General features: G+C 42.9%; 1 protein-coding gene across 1 annotated transcript in view; it reads right to left on the bottom strand.

Annotated features, from left to right (window-relative positions):
• LOC126355272 (gamma-aminobutyric acid receptor alpha-like) overlaps positions 1 to 19009 on the bottom strand; it is a 250968-nt gene that overhangs the window by 118519 nt on the left and 113440 nt on the right. Inside the window, exon 5 of the mRNA XM_050005560.1 lies at positions 9787 to 9869. Within this exon, the coding sequence (XP_049861517.1) occupies positions 9787 to 9869 (83 nt within the window). The remainder of the gene's footprint in view (positions 1 to 9786; positions 9870 to 19009) is intronic.

Genomic DNA, 19009 nt, shown 5'->3' with positions numbered 1-19009 from the left:
TCATATGTTCACCAAACTAGCTCATCAGTTGCGACTGCACAGCTCACGGGACCATCAGGAATCGACTGTCGATCAATGGAAACGTATCGTGAGCCGTGCTGCAGCTCGCGTTGGTGCTGTTTCTGTCCTCTGTTGAAGGACAGACCGTATCGTTTAGTTGACATGGTTGCAGTTGTTTGTCTTTTTCTCATGTTAACTGGCGCCACTTGCTTTCACAAGCGTTGCCTGTCCGATGGTGGCAGCAGCGGCGGTTATCGATATGTAGTCACTGTGGCCCTATCTTTGGGGCGACGTCGTGGTTCTTCCGATTCGTGTCAGTGTGGAGCTCAGTTGGGGACAGGAGGAGCCAGGTCCGTGCAGTGCCAGAACACGCCGGGTCCACTGGCAGCGCACATGGCATGCCGGATCGAAGGCCTCTGGTCACGCGTGTGCACGACCTCGTCGTAAACCGGATCCTGCAAGTTTTGAGTGCATTTGGATTCAAGTACAGAAACCTCCACCATTGTGAGATCTTGCGATTCTCTAGTGACTTGGGTTCATGTTGCTGCTCGTAGTGTTGCCGAGGCGAAGAGCAACGAGTGGAGTGCTTGGGAAAGGCGGATCTGATTAGCTTTCCTGGACTTCATAATTGCTATTTATTGCGTTCAGTTTGTTACTATTTGTTAAGTTCAACCATCGGTATTTTCCCTGCCTCTAGGCGGCTAACACCCCAGTTACCTGCCCTGGAGGGTTAGTGTATGTAACGGAAGTGTACGTTTTCTCGCCTAGCCGCTGCTGTTCGGAGAGACTTGTAGATTTGACAGTTTTTTTATTGTACGTTGGCTGGCGATTCTTCTACTCTGGTGGTAGTGATTCCTTTTTCGTTCCAGGCGCTCTAAGCACAGTATTTTGCAGGCGGAGTCCAGACCGCTGGTTCTGGCTTTGGCGTATTTTTAAATATTTGCATTTGGTTATTGGACGTCAGGTAGCCTCAGCAAGATTATCATTAATCATTCGTTAGACTGCCACTAGTCTGAGTTACCATCTTGTGAAGGAAATGCAACTCTTGGCTGCCTACCTCATTGTTCGCCAAACTGTTTTTCGCCGGACCTACTCAGAGGTCGAGTCTTGGTGCACCTTTTGTGACTGGCCCTTGTGTTTTATTATTGTATTTGCTGTTTTATTGTATATTTCGAATTTTTTATATAATTTTCATTCTCGGCGTTACAGCAGGTTTAAATGATTTTGCTACCAAGTTTACCATCATTTTGTCTCACCTGTTAACTGATCAGTTGCTTGTCATTGTAAATTAACCTTTACTGATGTATTTTTGATTTACTGCATGTTTCTTTTAAATTTTTTATACAATTGCCGTTGTTAGCGTTACAGCAGGTTTAAATGGTTGTGCTACCAAGTGTACCATCATTTTGTCTCACCCGCTTGGCGAACAGTAGCCTGCCTTTTTAAATTAACCTTGCTATTGAATTGCTGTTTTACAGTATGTTTGTTAATTTTGTTTATAATTGCCATTCTTGGCGTTAAAGGCCTTCAGCCTTGACTGTGGTTACTTGTCTTGACGTTCTAATTGGGATCACATGGGCTTGTTTTAAAAAAAAATTATTTGCTGTGTCTGTATTTTATGCTCATGTGGTAAATTGTAACGCACTGAAATTACTATTAGTTACACAGTTGTTTATTCCTACAGTAATAGCGTGTGCCGGCCAGTGTGACCGAGCGGTTCTAGGCGCTTCAGTCTGGAACCGCGTGACCGCTACGGACGCAGGTTCGAATCCTGCCTCGGGCATGGATGTGTGTCATGTCCTTAGGCTAGTTAGGTTTAAGTAGTTCTAAGTTCTAGGGGACTGATGACCATAGATGTTAAGTCCCATATTGCTTGAGCCATTTGAACCAATAACGTGTGATATCTTTATTTACTGCTGAGTTTGGAATTACCTTTTTAAAATAAATGTGTGTAATTGAAAAAGGGAACGAGCAGTAACTGATTACGGCCCAGTCCGTTAGTTTTATTTCTTTCATTAGTTCCTCTTTTTCTTCCTTGGCGTATCTTAATCTCCGCATTTCCAGTTTCCAGAACTTTTTTTATAACGTTTGCAAACACAAATAATGAGCGCTTGGCACGATGTAGATTTTATTCTGCATTCAACAGCGATAGCTTTTAGAAGTTTTCTTCGTAATTTCGTCCCATTTTCCAGATAGGTACTTGTCAGTGAAGGTGTGCCGTTTGAGGTCCCTGTCAACCTTAGCAATCAATGAATATTTGTGTTACAGTAAGTACAATTCAATTTCATACTCGTTACTTCAAATAAGCATCACACGGCGGTTCAGGATAGATACAGTGTAATTAACAGTCTTAATTTCACGAGAGATCTGTTTCTACTGTCATAGACATATTCAAGTGAACTGCATGAAAAGTTTTGGTGAGACCATCTACGTACATGTCTTGCATATTTGTCTCATTAAATCGCCTGTAATCTCTGACGTAACTATTATAGCTCAGTTTTTGCAAAATTATTTATTATACGTCGAAGATTTTTGATATCAATTTGACATTTTTCTTACTATTATGTTCCTTATTTACAAAGTGTGTCCAAATAGACAGTACGATGTTATTTCCCATTGGTTGATAGTTCTTAATATTATCACGTTTCGTGTTTCAGTATTTTAATAACTATTTTAGATAATTTTAATCCATATATTCGTTTAATGTTCCTTGTGCTTAGTTTCTCATATATATATCTAAATTTCTGATTCTGCGGAGTTATGATCATTGTTTGTGTATTTTTAACTCTTGAAAATAGTATATAGCATGACGGAGTTAACAAAACGCGAACTGCGGAGTTATGAACATAGTTTGTGTATTATTAAAAGGTACAATATAGCTGCAATGTAATTATCAGTCTTAATTTCACGACATACACTCCTGGAAATGGGAAAAAGAACACATTGACACCGGTGTGTCAGACCCACCATACTTGCTCCGGACACTGCGAGAGGGCTGTACAAGCAATGATCACACGCAGGGAACAGCGGACACACCAGGAATCGCGGTGTTGGCCGTCGAATGGCGCTAGCTGCGCAGCATTTGTGCACCGCCGCCCTCAGTGTCAGCCAGTTTGCCGTGGCATACGGAGCTCCATCGCAGTCTTTAACACTGGTAGCATGCCGCGACAGCGTGGACGTGAACCGTATGCGCAGCTGACGGGCTTTGAGCGAGGGCGTATAGTGGGCATGCGGGAGGCCGGGTGGACGTAACGCCGAATTGCTCAACACGTGGGGCGTGAGGTCTCCACAGTACATCGATGTTGTCGCCAGTGGTCGGCGGAAGGTGCACGTGCCCGTCGACCTGGGACCGGACCGCAGCGACGCACGGATGCACGCCAAGACCGTAGGATCCTACGCAGTGCCGTAGGGGACCGCATCGCCACTTCCCAGCAAATTAGGGACACTGTTGCTCCTGGGGTATCGGCGAGGACCATTCGCAACCGTCTCCATGAAGCTGGGCTACGGTCCCGCACACCGTTAGGCCGTCTTCCGCTCACGCCCCAACATCGTGCAGCCCGCCTCCAGTGGTGTCGCGACAGGCGTGAATGGAGGGACGAATGGAGACGTGTCGTCTTCAGCGATGAGAGTCGCTTCTGCCTTGGTGCCAATGATGGTCGTATGCGTGTTTGGCGCCTTGCAGGTGAGCGCCAGAATCAGGACTGCATACGACCGAGGCACACAGGGCCAACACCCGGCATCATGGTGTGGGGAGCGATCTCCTACACTGGCCGTACACCTCTGGTGATCGTCGAGGGGACACTGAATAGTGCACGGTACATCCAAACCGTCATCGAACCCATCGTTCTACCATTCCTAGACCGGCAAGGGAACTTGCTGTTCCAACAGGACAATGCACGTCCGCATGTATCCCGTGCCACCCAACGTGCTCTAGAATGTGTAAGTCAACTACCCTGGCCAGCAAGATCTCCGGATCTGTCCCCCATTGAGCATGTTTGGGACTGGATGAAGCGTCGTCTCACGCGGTCTGCACGTCCAGCACGAACGCTGGTCCAACTGAGGTTCCAGGTGGAAATGGCATGGCAAGCCGTTCCACAGGACTACATCCAGCATCTCTACGATCGTCTCCATGGGAGAATAGCAGCCTGCATTGCTGCGAAAGGTGGATATACACTGTACTAGTGCTGACATTGTGCATGCTCTGTTGCCTGTGTCTATGTGCCTGTGGTTCTGTCAGTGTGATCATGTGATGTATCTGACCCCAGGAATGTGTCAATAAAGTTTCCCCTTCCTGGGACAATGAATTCACGGTGTTCTTATTTCAATTTCCAGGAGTGTATATTATTCGATTAGCATTGTCATATTCAAATAACATGTGACTACCGAGTTGATGGGACCATTCTCGTACATAATACACCCTGCATATTTGTTTGATTTTATGTTAGTACTTAGGTATGGTGTCTCTCCGAAGAGTTGTCAGTTTCTCTGGTGATGTTGTTTAGACAGATATTTGCTACATATCGTTTCATAAATGAGTAAGTGGAGTCAGCTCAAATAAATACTGCACATTATGTCTTTGATGCGACTCGCAGTGCCGACAGAATGTGTCGGTTTGTTTCCTTACGAACAAAATGATTTTCTAAGCAGAATACTTGTTGCTTCAAAACCATGATTAGCAGCTGACTCCATCTACACACTGCAAAACTAAATTCCAAATATATATGCGAAATGTAAATGTCGTTATCTATATTCGACGTATATATTATGAAGCATAATCGTCTTAAATATACTTTATTTGACTTCCTTCGCAAGCTTTTTCTTTAATTCTATGCGAGTTTCTCCACGTGAACCAAATTACCTTGTAGAAGCCACAGTCAATTAATAATATTATAAAATGTAGTCTCCCTTTACCTCTGTTACAATGCAAATGACTGTCTGGAAAAATCATTTGTTTTTATTTAGAAACGCATTTGCTACCAATACCCCAAACTGAGAATTCCCGACACTAATTCATCCACTAAAATTAGGAGAGGTTCCATACTTCATGAGACGGGGAACACTGTTTTTCCTATCGGAATGAACGCATATCCACACACAGAAATCAACTGACGCCGCAAAAGTAATTTTCGTCCTTTTATCACATTCTCTCGTGAAGCTGAGCGCATATCTGCAACAGTTCCGGTGGATAATGTTTTCCAGCATTTCCAAGTGCAATGCTCGCCGTTCTCCTGACCACGCAAATGACATACTCGGATAGTATTGGCAGGCCGAACCCATCCATCGAACGGTGTGAACTGATTGACGAATGGCAGAGCTTAACGAATCACTCTCGCGGAAATAATGGCCGAGTCTCATTCGGCGATGTTTTAGGTAGAAGAGTCATAATGTGCGTATTCGCAAGAGTTATTGCAGTTCAGTACAGGATGTTCTCTTCCTGTATACTAGTAACGATGGAAGTAAATAGTCCCAAAAGAACTATCTTCTCTTGACATTACGTGTAACACCTTCGTCCATTAACACTAGACTTCCATAAGACTTAAAAATAATGTACCACAGTGTCAACGTATGGAAAAGTAATTGCGTCCAGATTACCTCCGCAGTGACATGAATGCCTTGCAAACAAACGCTATTACGAGCCTCCTGGTTATTGTGGACTGCAGTTGATCTTCAGAATCAAAGGCGACATGAAAAATTAAATATTTAGTTTGAGAAATGCACTGTATTCGCCCGGTTCTATTATTTATTTCTTCCGCGATACATTTGAAAGGGTTTTCTTCCCCATAATCAGCAACACACGGGATGAAAACTCAGTGCCCAGGCACATCAGTGTAACCGCATGTGAAAGTCTGAAAACCACCTTTTGCGGAGCGGACAGGTGCGAGTCGTGGAGGAAGAGAATGAATGACGTGCTGTTTGGTACCGAACAGTGCGACGGGGATGGTCCCACAGTTGTTCAGTTGGGTAACCATCGACAGGACCGATCAGTGTCAAGCTACACAATATCTATCTATCTATCTATATTCGGATCCCGCTCCAGCTACTGCCGGGTCTGGGTGTTGACGAGTCCTCGACATTTGGCTCGGTCCCCCCTACACTTTTCTTCCTCCACTTGCTACAGGTCACACCTCTCCTTTCCACAGATATTCTCACTACCATTTTCCACCGTGTTCTTGGGCGCCCTTTAGGTCTTTTTCCATCCATCTTTAGTTCTTCCATAATTTTGGGGAATCTCTCCCCATAACTTTTCTTAACATGCCATTACCATCTTAATCTCCTTTGTCCAATTTCAGTGGACATGATAAGGTCCAGTGGGAATGTAGTGGCTCTATAGGGTAAAATCAAGTGTGTGGAGAAATAGTACAATACCTGACGATTGGAAATTGAAAAGATAGAAAAGGAGCTGAATGAAGAACATCATGGGCTTAGGAAAGGAAGAAGCACTATCGACCTGATATTTTCTATCCGACAACTGAAGGAAAAAAGTTGGGAGTATAACAAAAATGTGATAATGTTTTTTATAGACATAGAAAAGGCATATGACTCAGTTAACAAGGAAAGACTCTGGGAAGAAATGAAGAAGATAGATGTAGAAGATGGATACATTACTGTAATAAAGACAATGTACAGAGGACACAATTGAAGAATAAGAATACCATTGGGAAACACTGAATACTTCGAAATAAGTCAAGGACTTAAGCAAGGAAGTGTGCTATCTCATGCACTTTTTAATGTTGTGATGGAGGGAATGAATAGGGCAGTTAAAGATATAGTAAAAGAAAAATACAAAAAGATGATTTTTGCAGATGATATGGTAATTTAGGGTAATAAAGAGATAGATGTGAAGTTACAACTTGATGCGTGGAAGGAAATAATGAAAAGGTATGAATTAAAAATAAATAAAGATAAGAGTGAAGTAATGATATTTGGAAGAGAGAATGGCATCAACGGAAATATTACCTTGAATGGAGAATCCCTCCAAGTGGTAGAAAATTTCACTTATTTCGGGAGTGAAATATGTAGGGATGGAAGAATAAGTGACGAAATTAATAAGAGGTTACAGAAGGGATAAAATTTGTACCAAACAATGAAACACCTGATTTGGAATAAGGAAGTTTCAGAAAAAGCAAAATTCCTTATATATAGGAATTATTACTTCACTATTGTCACCTATGGTGGAGAAACATGGACAATGACAGAAAGGGACTGGAGCAGACTGCAAGCTGGGGAAATGAAATTTCTCAGAGCACTTAAGGGAAAAACAAGAATTTACAGAGTAAGGAATGGAGAGATTAAAAAGGACATTAAACAAGAAAGTATGAGAGAAGAAAAGCTACACTGTAAAGGACGAAAAATCACACATTTCGAAGGAATAACCGAATGGGATAGAAATCGGCAGATGTGATGTGCATGTACAGAAAAACAAGTGATTAAAATTCAGAAAAAATTGGATAATTTATACAAGAGAAAGAGTTTTACAAACTGAGCCAGTCAGTATCAAGCTGGTCCACCTCTGGCGCTTATGCAAGCAGTTATTAGGCTTGGCACTGACTGACAGAATTCTTGGATGTCCTCCTGAGGGATATCGTGCCAAATTCTGTCCAACTAAAGCGTTAGATCGTCGGAATCCCGAGACGATTGTAGGGCCCTGTCCATAACGCTATGAACCTCAAATAGGGAGAGATCAGGCGACCTTCATGGCCGAATTAGGGTTTGACAAGCACGATGGTAAGCAGTAGAAATTCTCGCCGTGTGCAGGAGGGAATTATGTTGCTCAAATTTAAGACCAGGATAGCTTGCCATGAAGGGCAACAAAACGGGTTGTAGAGTATCGTCGAAGTACCACTGTGCTACAAAGGTTCCGAGGATGCCATCTGAAGGGATCCTACTATACAAAATGCGGCCCCAGAGCATCACTCTTGGTTGTCGGGCCGTATCTCTGGCGACAGTCAGGTTGGTAACCCAAGACCGCCCGAAGTGTCTCTAGACACGTCTCCGCTGGTCGTCGGAGTTAGGTTCTCAGCGGAAATCGTCACTGAATACAGTTCTCCTCAGTCAGCGACATTCTTGGCTGAAGAGGTGTAGTTCTGCAAATTTTGCAAAATGCTGCTTCCATTTGTGGTAACGAAATTTGTAACTAGTATTTTCCAGGTCTGTCTCGTGAATGTTTCGCATAAATATTCTAACTGAGACAGTCTCGGTTTTCCCTATTCAGATTTTTAGAATGTTAGATGCGATCTTGTTACTAGACAGGTATAAACTTTTTCAAATGATATTTTGACAGCTACTCTGCCATTTGTTTCTTTTGGTACTGCTGTTTGAGTTTCTGCTGTCTGAACGTTGTGATGTAAAATAGAGAGATCGTTTGCAGAAGTTAAGAAGTCTATCTTACATTTGCTCTTCCAAATTTGATTCGTTCCGCAGCTTTAAGCTCCGATATTTTGTTTTCGGTACTCTTACATTACTTCTCCTAAAACGCAGCTGAGAACCAACGGAAGGAGTCTCACTCCTATTTGAATTTGAGAATGTTCCGAATTTTCTGCTCAAAATTTTTTCTTTAGGTATGACACCAAATAGAGATTTACAAATAATTGTAGTGGTTTACATATGCAGAGATTGTTCTTTCATAGGAGGGTGGTCCGGAATGTAATTTCAGTTTCGATTTTTCTCCACGGCTTTGCTATTATCGTAGTCCAGCTCACGGTCAATAATATCTCTGGTTAAGCAGAAGGGAATGGCACCGTTTTGGGCGCGCTCTGTGTTTTGTGTCGTTCGTAGTGACTGCTTATAATGGCATCCTCCCGCGAATGAACTGAGATCTGTGATTCGTTTTCTGAATGATAATAACGTTAATCCAAGCGACATTCATCAACAAATATGAGCGGTTTAAGGAGGAAATGCAATAAATGCTTCAATGGTGAGGGGATGGGTCTCACAGGTTAAGGAAAGGCGTGATCAAGTGCGTGACGAACAACGAAGTGTACGTCCCTCTTAGGTTTCTGATGAACTGGTTAGTGCAGTCGAAGAAATGAAAGAAAACAGTAGGTTTACGATTAGTGCTATTGCTCGTCAACTTCCATAAATTTAACGAACGTTAATTTACGAGGTTGCTACTGAAAAACTGGGTTGTCATAAACTTTCCGCAAGTTGGGTGCCTAACTTCTTAAGCCAACAGGCGTCAACATTCTATGACGAATACATAAACATATACCACGCTATGACAAATACCTGGAAAATTGGAGCGGCTATGTTGAAAAGTAAGACAAGTGTTACGAAGTTTTGTGAAATAAATTGCTTTCTTTATTCGTGTTCAATTTCTTTTTTTATTACCAGACGGAACTTATTTCCCGAATTACCCTAGTTATATTCAAGAAAGGCTCACTGTCTACTAGATCACAGGCTTGTTTAAAATCTACACAGGTCTGAAGATGCCATAATTTTTTTGATGTTAGAGAATTAATTTCAGAACTGAAATTAGTTCAGCGCAATAACTATCTGCTTAGAAACTTGCTTGTTATTTTCTTGATTTACATTCACTTTGTTATTATATTTCCGTTTTTTGGCATTTCTAAGTGCCTTTGCATGACTGTGTAGGATCGGTTGAACGCCAGACATACCTGTATGATGGCATTTCCTCTCTTGAAACGTGTCGCCACGTATGAAATCCCGTTTGTTAGTGTGTTCTATACCAATCAAGTACAAGTAATATGCAAAATGTTCAATGTAGTATCTCAAATGTTACTGACTGACAGTAGCGATCAATCCATATAAACTGCAGCCAGTACTCACAGCTTCCGAACTTGAGCGGGCAGCGCTGCGTGTCCATGGGGAAGTCCTCCAGGTTCATGGGGCAGCCGGCCTTGATCGTCAACCTGCCACAAAAAAGAACAAGTTCAGCATCAGACCCACCGCAATTCTGACTTCGTCTTACCAAGATAAAATGCGTGCATATGCGTTCACCTTATACGAAAACATATCAGCAAATGGGAAATACGACATGCCTTGCTTATATCAGTGCTTTAATGACAGGGACTATCACGGTGTGAATAATTAACTATTCATTGTACAGTAAATGTTTGAGAAATACGAAAGCACTGTAAATAATACTAACTTTTTTGGCCAATATGAATCATACTTCCTCTTCCCGCAAAGCGATTTGCGGTTAATTATATACCAAATAGCATATAATCTCACCCAATATATATAAAACTTGGCATACAGCTCTTATGGGTGACAAGTCACTAGTGGTTAGTGACTAAACATGCGTAATAAACTGCGTCACAGAAAGAAGTGAGTAAGATGAGCGAAATTTGGCGCACGATAAACGTGTAATTGTTTGGCTCGAGTATTTGTGTGGATGATACATACACCATTCGTGACGAATGATGGAAAATTCTTGACGTACGAAAACAGACGTCCAGAACAAAAGTTTACGCAAGATAGCTCATGCACAGTTTTCAAAATTTTCTGAGTAATATACACATCTCATTGCTGTAGACTTAGCAACTGTTAGATACCTGTGCTGTTCGGACTGCATAGTTTCACAGTATTTGTGGTAGTGGGTTCAAGTTGGAACCACGTGGTCTTCATGAGAGGTCTGCAAGACCGTGTTAGGTTCCTGCTGGGAGAATTGATATAGATCACAGTTGTTTACAGAGTACAGGAGTATTTCACATCAATGGAAGCAATCCATTGTCCATTGTGTTACGTGGCAGGTTTTCTCTTAATCTATCACAAAACATATTTCGGAACAATATATCCTCATTCATTTGATCGCAGTAGTAATTCTTTAACACAGCTTTGTATTTATATACCATTTACAGTACCACCACTGACCATCTTGTTTATTGCCTTCTTTTCACTCATCTTTTATTAAAATGAGGAACTGGCAGAACATATGACTTTTCTTAAAACAAACAGGCTGGACCGCAAAAATGTTCAGAGTCCAAAACTGCGTTTCAGCCCAGGTAACCACTTTCCACACCTCCACACTCAAGACGAAACAACGAATTGTTCCAAGAAGCCCCTCAGGAAGATAAAAATCTGGCCAGGTGTCACTTTCCTGAGGCCAGTGTGAAAACAGTCGTTTGTCTCAGCGGCCGTGCAGTGGAGTAATCTTCTGTTTAAATTTCTAAAACAAACGTTGCTACTTGTTCATAATTTTTTTTTTCTGGAGAGCGCGTTCTTTGTCGTGCCTGTCTACGTGGGATCTCCCTTATTTGCCAGCTTCAAATCGCATCATGTGTTAGCAGAAGTGTCATGATTCCTCAAGCACCGCACATCACTGTTATTTAATAATAACGAAATCCGCAAGCATAGGAGATTGTTTAAGCTTATATTTTACTGGACGGTCATTTCAGTGTGATTCAACTGGCGTTCGAGATTCGTGCTCAGACAGAAACATCCAAGTTACACATAGTTAAGAATGAGAGTGTGCATTTTTTCATGCATGTCTATGTGGGAGTTCTTATTTGTCAGTTTCAGAGTCGTATCATAGAGTGGGACAAGTCCCCTCTTCCTCCCGCCGCAACACTATTGGTTGGTAAAAACGAAGTCCTCAAGAGTACGACTTTGTTTAAGATTCTTCGAACAAATTTACTGGATAAAAATGACAATGTTTACCTTTATTGGCTGTCTGTGACAGATACAGTGAAATTTGAGAGTGTTAAGAAAGGTGACATTTGTCATTGGTAGATCGTGGAATAAACATTTATTATTGGATGACTGATGAAATGAGCTACTTCAGCACTGACAAGGGAACATTCCCGAGTGTCAATAGAGGATCTTATGAAACTTGGCAGATGTGTAGAGGGGGGCAAAACTATGCAATATGTATTTTTCGTTTGCGCCTATTTCACTTTTAAGGGGTAAAACACACTGCGAAAGGTAATTTGTGTTCAAAATGGTTCAAATGGCTCTGAGCACCATGATACAACATCTGCGGTCATCAGTCCCCTACCACTTAGAAATACATAAACCTAAATGAGCTAAGGACATCACACACAACCATGCCCGAGGCATGATTCGAACCTGCGACAGTAGCGGTGACGTGGTTCCAGACTGAAGCGCCTATAACCGCTCGGCCACATCGGCCGGCTGGTAATTTAGGACCTAAGGTTTGGTGGGAATATCATCGAAGAGAATATACACAAAAAATGTTTCTAATATAAAATTTTATATGTAATTAACATTTCTTAAAACTGTAGAATCAAATTTAACAATAATTTGAATTTCTGCAAAGCAAGCCACCGCCATTAATTAATTTTGAAAAATGAAAACTTTTATTACAACCTAAATTAAAGAAGCTTCCAAGCTACATCCATGCATGTGTAATAAGGCAGGTTTCTGAAATATAATTGTTGGAAAATAAGCTGTACGCACTCTGGTGTCACCTAATCAAAATATCTAAACATTCGTTATTAGTCTAGTAATTTTAATTACATTAGTTTCAAGTTTTAAATTGTTATTTTCCAATTTACACTCTTTTTCTCGTTTGTTAGTTTACCGTTTCACATACGTCTATCTTCCTGATTGAAAATAATAAGTAACTGATTATTATGACACGAACTCATTACAGTATTGATAATCCATAAATAAATGCTAGTAACATAAAGTTTTCTTACAGTATGCACATAAAATGAACGAAATTTCTTTACATAATATGCACGATAGAAAATAACACAAAACAAACTTCTAGCAGGATTTCAAATTGTCGTGGGTGGCACTTTTAAGTATCCCGATTTCTATCACGCATATTTCAGTAGGTTACCAGGGATCGGTCTCTAGCATCTTGGGGTATTCTTATGGCGAATGCAGTTAGCCTCTCGATGTTGCTACTCGTATCAAGGAGGACGACGACCCAACTCAAGGTTCAGCCACTGAGATTTATATTTCCTACGAATTTCCTACGTTGCATAGTGTAAACGCTGGGAGACATCCTTAGGAAGATGGAACATGGTCATGTTCGTTCCTCGTCACTACACAATCAGATCACGTCCACTTTCTCTAGTAAGCCGGTCGTCGAAAGGATACAAACACCCACGTTTTCTTCCGTTTGTCCGTGTTCGCTGTTCGCCATCACCTAATACACTACTGGCCATTAAAATTCCTACACTAAGAGTAAATGCAGATGATAAGCGGGTATTCATTGGACAACTACATTATACTAGAATAGAGATGTGATTACATTTCCACGCAGTTTGGGTGCATAGATCCTGAGAAATCAGTACCAACAACAACCACCTCTGGCTGTAATAACGGCTTTGATACGCCTGGACATTATGTCAAACAGAGCTTGGATGGCGTGTACAGGTACAGCTGCCCATGCAGCTTCAGCACGGTACCACAGTTCATAAAGAGTAGTGACTGGCGTATTGTAACGAACCAGTTGCTTGGCCACCATCGACCAGACGTTTTCAATTGGTGAGAGATCTGGAGAATGTGCTGGCCAGGGCAGCAGTCGAAAATTTTCTGTATCCAGAAAGGCCTGTACAGGACCTGCAAAATGCGGTAGTGCATTATCCTGCTGAAATGTAGTGTTTTGCAGGGATCGAATAAAGGGTAGAGCCACAGGTCGTAACCCATCTGAAATGTAACGTCCACTGTTCAAAGTGAACAAGAGGTAACCGAGACGTGTAACCAATGGCACCCCATACCATCTCACAGGGTGATACACCAGTATGGCGATGACGAATACACGCTTCTAATGTGCGTTCACCGCGATGTCGCCAAACACGGATGCGACCATCATGATGCTGTAAACAGAACCTGGATTCATCCTAAAAAAATGATGTTTTGCCATTTGTGCACCCAGGTTCGTTGTTGAGTACACCATCGCAGGCACGCCTGTCTGTAATCCAGCGTCAAGGGTAACCGCAGCCGTGGTCTCGGAGCTGATAGTCCTTGCTGCTGCAAACGTCGCTGAACCGTTCGTGCAGATGGTTGTTGTCTTGCAAACTTCCCTATCTGTTGACTCAGGTATCGAGACGTGGCTGCACGATGCGTTACACCCATACGGATAAGATGGCCGTCATCTCGGCTGCTAGTGATACGAGGCCGTTGGGATCCAGCACGGCGTTCCGTATTATCCTCCTGAACCCACCGATTCTATATTTTGCTTACATACATTGGATCTCGACCAACGCGAGCAGCAATGTCGCTATACCATGAACCGCAATCGCGATAAGCTACAATTCGACCTTTATCAAAGTCGGAAACGTTATGGTAAGCATTTCTCCTCCTTACACGAGACATCACAACAACGTTTCACCAGGCAACGCCGGTCAACTGCTGTTTATGTGTGAGAAATCGGTTGGCAACTTAGCCCGTTGTAGGTATCGCCACCGGCGCCAGCCTTGCTTAAATGCTCTGAAAAGGTAATGATTTGCATATCACAGCATCTTATTTCTGTCGGTTAAATTTCGCGTGTGCAGCACGTCATCTTCGTGGTGTTGTAATTTTAGTGGCCAGTAGTGTAACACTGAAAAAATCCCGCTTGGAATTGTGAAAAGTTATGTTGAGACATAAATTCAAGATCTCTCTGTAAATGATCCTAGTATGCAGGGGTCAAGGTGATCTCTCAAGTCAAAGGTGGAAGTGGTATAGTATACAAGCGTGCCGGTCCTCCTGAGGAACAGAACACAGTAGTGACTGAGCGTTACATAGATTCCACAAGTGCTTGGAACATTCCTGAAGGTATGCAGTAACGGATATATCGGCGCAGATCACGCTATTTCTGTAAATTACGGGTCGGCAGATGAGGAAACCCAGGCGGCGACCGATGGCATCCTTATGGTGCCGATCAGACGAATTCGGCGATCAAGTCGTCAATCTGATTTCTCATTCACGTTCCCCGAGCTACTGCAATACGATTATGGTTTTGTGAGACAGTCAGCTATGGTGCGGGAAGGTGCCATCACTGTCCTAGAAGACATTAATCATTAACGGACACAGGTGGCCACCAGAAATGTTCGCATATTCCGCAACCCTCATGGTGGTTTCGATTACTACAAGAGGCGCTGTGATGGCCAAGGCGGACGCCCCTCAAAGCGTAATAGCGTACGAACGGCCGGCGTCCGTGAAGCAGTGCAGGTTTCGAGGTGTCGTATCCAGACACGACCATCGATCTCGTGTAACGCGAAACGTGATTCACGAAACCAGTCGACGCGTTTGCAATGACCTAAGTGTCTACCTGCTACTTCCACAGACTGTGATGACGCATAGGCGTCCAACATCGTGTCGCCTACTCTGGATTTAAGCATCCTACGACCACATTCCCTGGATCTCAGGTTGGTACACTACTGGCCATTAAAATTACTGCACCACGAAAATGACGTGCTACACACGTGAAATTTAACCGACAGGAAGAAGATGCTGTGACAAGCAAATCATTAGCTTTTCAGAGCATTTACGCAAGGTTGGCCAATGTGGCGACGCCTACGACGAGCTGACATGAGGAAAGTTGCCAACCGATTTCTCATACACAAACAGCAGTTGACCGGCGTTGCCTGGTGAAACGTTGTTGTGATGACTCGTGTGAGGAGGAGAAATACTTACCAGCACGTTTCCGACTTTAATAAAGGTCGAATTGAAGCCTATCGCGATTGCGGTTTACCGTACCGCGACGATGTTGCTCGCGTTGGTCGAGATCCTATGGCTCTGAGCACTATGGGACTTAACTCCTGAGGTCATCAGTCCCCTAGAACTTAGAACTACTTAAGCCTAACTAACCTAAGGATATCACAGACATTCATGCCCGACGCTGGATTCGAACCTGCGACCGTATCGGTCGCGCGGTTCCAAGCTGAAGCGCCTAGAACCGCTCGGCCACTCCGGCCGGCAGTTCTCAAATGCTCGTTCACACGTCATATCGCTGTTCTACTTTACGCCCAGATATTGAAACTACTTGACTGTGTCCTGCAGGACACTAGTAATATTGTATGCGTACGTTACAGGTTTGTTCCCTCTACTCATCTGCATTAACTTACATTTTTTCACATTTAGGGCTAGCTGACGTTCATTACACCAAGAGGAAATTTTGTCTATGTCACTCAATGAGGACACCTTACCGTGCACCACGGCATCATCAGCAAACAACCCATCCTGCCTGCCAAATAATTTATGTGTATACAGAATAACAGCGTTCCTACCACCCTTCAAAAACGGTTCAAATGGCTCTAAGCACTATGGGACATAACATTTGAGGTCGTCAGTCCCCTAGACTTAGAACTACTTAAACCTAACTAACGTAAGGACATCACACACATAGATGCCCGAGGCAGGATTCGAACCTGCGACGGTAGCAGCCACATGCTTCCGGACTGAAGCGCGTAGAACCGCTCTGTCACAGCGGCCGTCTTCCACACTTCCATGGTGCACTCGTAAACGTTCGTGGAGGAAAACAACATACTGGGCTCTATTACTTCAGAAGTGTTCGAGCATCCCAAATATCTGTGAACAATGCACAACAGTTAATGTCTTTGACAATGTTTCGTTTAAATGTTTTCTTTGTACATATTCATCGTGAGGACTCGACGGGAAAGTGTGGATTAATGGAAATAAGTAATGTTTTGTGATGCGGTAGAGAGGAGATATTGTAGTGGCAAATTATGGTTCAAGAGAGCCAATTCAACGTTACGTTTTGATGTTCCAATGTTTGAAGAGTTCAATTAGAAGAGAACTATTGGAAGTGCAGAAATTTTTTATTGCGGAGATGGTGATCTACCAGACTTTCGGAGTCCTGCCGTCAGTGATGATGCGCTATACAAAGGAGACATGTGACATTATCATAGAACTACATGAAAATAGATAAGACTAATTCAAGACAATGAGTAGAAACTATGTTTTATTAAAGTGACTATAGTCTTCAGTGCATCTCCAGAATAATGACAGACGTCCGTTCCGTGGACAAGTTACTGTATAACCAGTACTGAGTCGCTATATTACACGGTGTACCTATGAACGGAAATCTCGGAAACAGGGAAGCTGGTCGGCTGTTCGTGTGCTGAAGTCGTGAGAGTATTTGATTAAGGCGACTGAAAGGAGGTGAAACCACCAGTAACTGACAAGATAACGACTGACCACGCCTCAGAACAGCACACGGATTTTGGACGCTTGCCCATTCTGTAAAGTGTGATAGGTGGCGATCGATGGCATATATGAGGACAGAGTACAGTGCCGGCGCTCCACCAAGTGTTCCTGGTACACTGTTGAGCCTGGACCACCGGAAGAGACGACCCCTACTCATTCCTTTGTTAAGCGAACAACATAGACACTTACGAAAGTATCGATTGGACGATGAGTCCGTGGCAACTTTTCACCCGATCATATGAATAACACTTCTCATTATATCAGATTGATGGCCGATTCAAGATATGCCGTCATCCAGACGAAAGGATGCTGGAAATATGCTCTGAGCCCCGGACGCAGGCCGACGGGGAAACTGTTGCTAAGACATCTAATCATCTAGGCTTTCACGGGACCTGTGATAGTAATAGAAGAAACCATGACAGCTGCACACTACGTGAACACCAGCATCACTCCATGCTTGATAGCTTCCCCGATTGTTATGGCATCTTCCAACAGCGTACATGTCCGTCTCACAAGGCCAGAATCGTGCTACAGTGGTTTGAGGAGGAAGGCAGGGAACTCACGATGGCGACTTGAAAAGAAATTCGCCTGATATAAACCGTATGGAACATTTGGGACGCTGTCAGACACTTGCTCCAGTCCACAAGTCACCAGGCTCAATGATTTTCGTGATCTATGCGTAGACGTCTGGTAGCACCCACGTGCCTCCAGAAATCTACCAAGGGCTTGTTGAATCCATTCCAGACAAAACCGCTCCATAGGAAACGGTGACCGAAGCGTTATTAAGCGTTGTCTGAACTATCGCAGAAACACCTGCTCCCACCAAATAAATATCCTTTCTATACCACTCCGTCATTCACCTAATATCACGAAGTCCTTTCCAGTAGCAGGAACCTGATTCCGGAATAAGTTCTGGTTCATCAGAGTAAATGTAGATATAATGTTAGGTTGCAGCAACCTGCCTTACGATAAATTATAGCTAGCCACAGTCCTTTCTGTTGTTCATTTTTACAAGTGCGGAACTCCAAGTGCAAGAACCAATGACCTGTAGCTGGGTTTTTTAATTTCATTTTCATTTATTGCCAAATTATAGACCTGTTACCTGATGTTTAAAACAGGTCGTGCATCTTACAATTTTCGTTTTTCACTTTTTTACAGTTTGCTTTTCATTTGTTTTACCTACAACATTTATAAAGAATCACACTTTTCAAAATAACGATAATTTAAGGTTGAAATATAAATAAAATTTTCTTGTTTGTTAAAATGAATATAAAATGGTGATAGGATAGAGGAGAGATTTGTTATTACCATCACGGAATATGACTGACGCTGAATACCTCGAAATGGTTTCTTCGAGCCGTTGACCGCTAGTCGCCCACACACACACAGAAACACATGCGCACACTCACAGACACACACACACACACACACACACACACACACACACATACACGATTATTAGAAGAGAACTCATATTGCTACTCCTATGTATTAACTGCATTAGGTGCCCATCCATGTACAGCATTTGGTGATTTCTTGGCTAGATCGCCAGCACCTTATGTTTATTTACTGCCACATCTCAGCTTCCTCCTCCTGTTCCTCCTCATTGTCACTATTTTCGCTGTCACTGTGGGTATCGCTGTCCATCCTCTGAACATTTCTGTTACGCTGCACGTAGGCATGTCTGTAATGTCGTGTCCGCATGTACTCTTCATGTGTTATTTTTGAAATACTGTTTGTCAGTGCGTTCAATTGTGCCCATTTTTCTTCGTCTCTTATTGCTGTGTATATATCTATGTCTGTATCTGTGTAGTCTAAGTATAGTGTATGTCTATTGATCGCGTATTGCCCGCAGAAAAAGACAGTGTGTTCTGGGGAACCTTCTTCCCCGCATGTGCATGTAGGTGTCTGCCTCAGACTCACG

The sequence above is a fragment of the Schistocerca gregaria genome, chromosome 3, assembly GCF_023897955.1.
Source record: "Schistocerca gregaria isolate iqSchGreg1 chromosome 3, iqSchGreg1.2, whole genome shotgun sequence".
Taxonomy (NCBI): Eukaryota; Metazoa; Arthropoda; class Insecta; order Orthoptera; family Acrididae; genus Schistocerca; species Schistocerca gregaria.
This window is presented reverse-complemented; position numbering and strand designations above follow the sequence as displayed.